Below are 3859 nucleotides of genomic sequence, written 5' to 3' on the forward strand. Positions count from 1 at the left end.
AATATTATTTTTAAAAAATATACTTATCTTGCAAAATATAAAAATGAAACTTTAATATTTTTAGAGGGAAGAAGAGAAAAATATAATAATAATTATTGTTTTATTTATTAATTATAGTTTGTGATGGGAGAGAGGAAAAAGGGAAAGCTCAACCTTTTCCTTTCATTGAGAAAAGGACATGGCCCCACTTGCATTATATTTTTCTCTCTCTTTTGTTTGCACTTTTTATCACCTTTGCTTATGTCATATTACCTACACTCTCTCTCTCACACACACCATTTGCATTATTCTTCTTTTCTTTTCATATCTCATCTACATTTATCCATCTTCTATCTTCCTATTTCTTTCTATCTCAACTTCTCAACACAACAGACTAGTCTTAGCAGACCAGAAGACAGAAAAGAGGAGAGAGAAACACACGCAAAAAGTAAGAGGGAGAAAGAGCCTGTTGTTCTCTTCAAAAAGTTCAGCTGCTTCTACTTCCAGCACTCTTTCTTTGCTTTTAAGTTTTGCACAGATATAAAAAAAATATATTTTCTTTTGGAAAAGCAACACCCTTTTGCTTACTGATCTTGTTCTCTTTGTCTTCCTTGCCGTCAGGTAGTTTTCTTCACTTCTGCTTTCTCACATGGCGTGAAAATCCATGTTTTTGTTCTGTGATTTCTTTTTATTTTTTTTTTGTTTTTAAAGTTCATGTTTTCTGGGCATGGGACTTTTCGTTGGGATTAAGGCAGTGAAAGAGGTTGACAATTTTAAGAGACTGGTAATTTTTTTAGTATGTTGTGATTGGATTAGATGCGTTATTCTTGTTGTCTTTGATTCTCCTTTTGATTTTTTATTTATTGTGTTATATGATTCTATTGTATGGTTTTGTGATGAAGTTGAACATATTTTCTCTTATTTGTTAGAATTTAGTTTTTCTGTGTCACATCAAATCCTTAATATAAATCAGACAGTACATGCTCTCATTTTTTTGATCTGATTTATTGTTTTTTCGTGTTGGCTGCAAGTTTACATAGTATTGGTCTTGTAAAATTACCTTCCATAGAATCTATATCTACCGTTACTCAGATTCTTCAGAACTGGCAGTAGTATTTCCATTTTCTTTTTCCTTACATCGCCATGTATCGATCTATCTATCTATCCGTTCTTATTAACATTTTTAGAATTTGGTTTTACAGCATTAAAATTCTGTTTTCTTTGTCACATTATCTAATGGCTTCTGCATTATGTGACATAGTTCAGCTTCTGCATCTTCAGATAAGGAGGGGAACTTGTGTTTTTTCAGAGTACATCTTGGTCAGTTAAGACTGTTACTAGCTGGAGAGTCCTTGATTTATTCTAAGGGGCAAGAGAAAAACGTCTAAAGATGGGTTATATATGTGATTTTTGTGGAGACCAGAGATCCATGGTGTACTGCCGTTCTGATGCTGCATGCTTATGTTTGTCTTGTGATCGGAATGTTCATTCTGCTAATGCCCTTTCCAGGCGTCATTCACGCACCCTTTTGTGCGAGAGATGCAATTCACAACCTGCCTTTGTGAGGTGTGTTGAAGAGAAAATTTCTCTGTGTCAGAATTGTGATTGGTTGGGTCATGGAGTCTCTACATCTTCGACACATAAGAGACAAGGAATCAGTTGCTACTCTGGCTGCCCTTCAGCCGCGGAACTGTCTTCAATATGGTCATTTGTCTTGGATATCCCTTCCATTAGGGAGTCTACATGTGAGCAAGAACTAGGCTTAATGAGTATTAATGAGAACAGCGAGAGTTTTGGAGTTCCACCTGAAAACGGGAATGTGTCTGTTTCAGATCAAGTTACTGATCTACCTGCTTTGGACAGGTCTTTTGTTGGTACATCTTCAATACCCGTGTCAAACTCGGAAACTCATATTCTGGACCAGCCAGCTGGACCTGCCAATGAATGTCTGCCAAAGGTATAGTGGGATTCCATCATCATTGTCTTCATGAATAACATCAACACTTGGTGTAATGTACTTTCTAACAGCAGCACAGGGAAATGTAATTGCAAGTTTGAAAAGGATTAGTTAGTGCATGGTCTTAATTGGTTTGATGGATTTAAAATTTGGTTTCCATATAGAATCCTCAAGGGCAATGGCAAAATTATTTGTTGAATCATAATTCCTTTGGTTCAATTCTCAAGTTTAATGGTTGTTTCATTTTCTGTACAACCATTGATGTATTTAAGGCTACTTGCTTTCGTTACTTTATTGTTTCTTGGTCCAAGGTATGTTTTGGTTTTGCAAAACTAATTGTTTCCCTAACTTATTGATATATTGACGTTGAATTGAAAACAAAAGCAGACATATTTCTGTCATCACTAGTTTAGCTTAGTTAAAGGGCCATGATCTATAGTTTTTCCAATTTAAGTCTTGTTTACTGAAATGAATTACACAACTTTAATGTTCTACGTTAAAGTTCTCATAGTTTCATCATATTACATTTATAATATCTCATTTTCAATATGCAGTTGTACTGTCCTGCTACAAAATGCCCTGCATTATGTGAAGATGACAATCTATATGATGATTTTGACATGGATGAAGTGGATCTAAATCTTGAGAACTATGAAGAACTTTTTGGTATGGCCCTCAGTCATTCCGAAGAGCTATTTGAAAACGGTGGAATTGATAGTTTGTTTGGGACAAAAGACATGTCTGCCGGAGATTCAAGTTGTCAGGATGCTATTGCTGCAGAGGTGCTAAACTCTCCCCATCCTTTGTTTGTGATAATCATGGCTTTTTTTACTATTGGGGCATCACGTTCACATATTATGTTTCCGTATATGTTATATGATGATCTTGTGTATTCACAATTGTGTATTTGTTTTCTCCTTGATCATGTGGTTATTTTAGCATGAGGAAATTACACAGACACTTCCTGAGATTTTCTCGAATTTCACTGTTACCCCAGTTTTTCTTAAGATTCTATACAATCTCCCATTTGTTTCATAAACATTACATATCACTCCTTCTTTCATTACATTGCACCCCTGTATAAATTTTGAAAGCTTACATTTATACCCTGTGAAAAGGGAGGCCTTTATAATAGTTAAAAAAAAGCAGGGGGTGTAAGTGTAGTTTAGTCAAATCTTAAAAGATGTCATTGTAATTTAACTGTTATCATAAAGATAAATAGGGCCTAAATTCAGCTTTATTCGTAATGGGGATTTTTTGGCAAGTTGTGTTGTAAGTGTGCTTTATTGTGTTTTTAATTACCTTTGAAATATTATTTGATCAAGAATTTATAGGTGTGTATGATTCTATTTTTGCTTTTGCGTTCTTCAAAACTATTCTGCAAAATAGCTTTTGAAAACTGTTTTTAAGAATGACAGGGAACACACATTTTGTTCCATCAAGTGATTTCAGAAACAGATCTGAAAGAATAATGAGTTGTTATGGCTTATTTACGTATCCACTTGCCACCATGAAGACATCTTTACTTTATTTTGCTTTTCTTGATTTCGAAATCAGGTTTTCTGGAGCTGCTTTTATAATAAAAAATGTTAACAAGCCAAACCTAACAATTTTTATTTTTCTGTTTGGAAAAATATAAAACTGATAGGTTTCTGAATATGAAACCTATCTAAACACACACACGCACCCAAACAAGAACACAGACGATAAAAGAATGAATCTGTATTGATTTCTCTTCTCCAAAGCCTCCAAGGGAGCCCAATTCCCCCTCCACAGGATAACAGAGTCCTATCTGTACAATCAGAAAACTAAAACTACATCTGTACACAAAACAAGAGCTTTTAATATGTGCTCTCTTTCGGCCCCCCTAACTGTTATTACAGTTAGGTTTCGTTAATTCCTCTCTTGCTCTCACTTAGCTCT

At 34.7% G+C, this 3859-nt stretch overlaps 1 protein-coding gene across 8 annotated transcripts in view; it reads left to right on the forward strand.

Moving 5' to 3' along the window:
- The first annotated feature begins 209 nt into the window (after positions 1-209).
- The window catches only part of LOC106779989 (zinc finger protein CONSTANS-LIKE 9), a 14011-nt gene continuing 10361 nt past the window's right edge, over positions 210-3859 (forward strand). The window contains exons 1-3 of one of the 8 annotated variants that reach the window (XM_022776776.1): positions 210-600; positions 1241-1936; positions 2491-2718. In XM_022776776.1, the coding sequence (XP_022632497.1) occupies positions 1370-1936; positions 2491-2718 (795 nt within the window). In that variant the 5' untranslated portion in view covers positions 210-600; positions 1241-1369. Of the gene's footprint in view, positions 601-621; positions 764-1240; positions 1937-2490; positions 2719-3859 lie in introns of those variants that run through there. The other 7 variants (XM_014668215.2, XM_022776774.1, XM_014668216.2 and 4 more) reach the window with 7 other exon arrangements.

This window comes from Vigna radiata, unplaced genomic scaffold (assembly GCF_000741045.1).
Source record: "Vigna radiata var. radiata cultivar VC1973A unplaced genomic scaffold, Vradiata_ver6 scaffold_70, whole genome shotgun sequence".
In the NCBI taxonomy this organism is placed as follows: domain Eukaryota; kingdom Viridiplantae; phylum Streptophyta; class Magnoliopsida; order Fabales; family Fabaceae; genus Vigna; species Vigna radiata.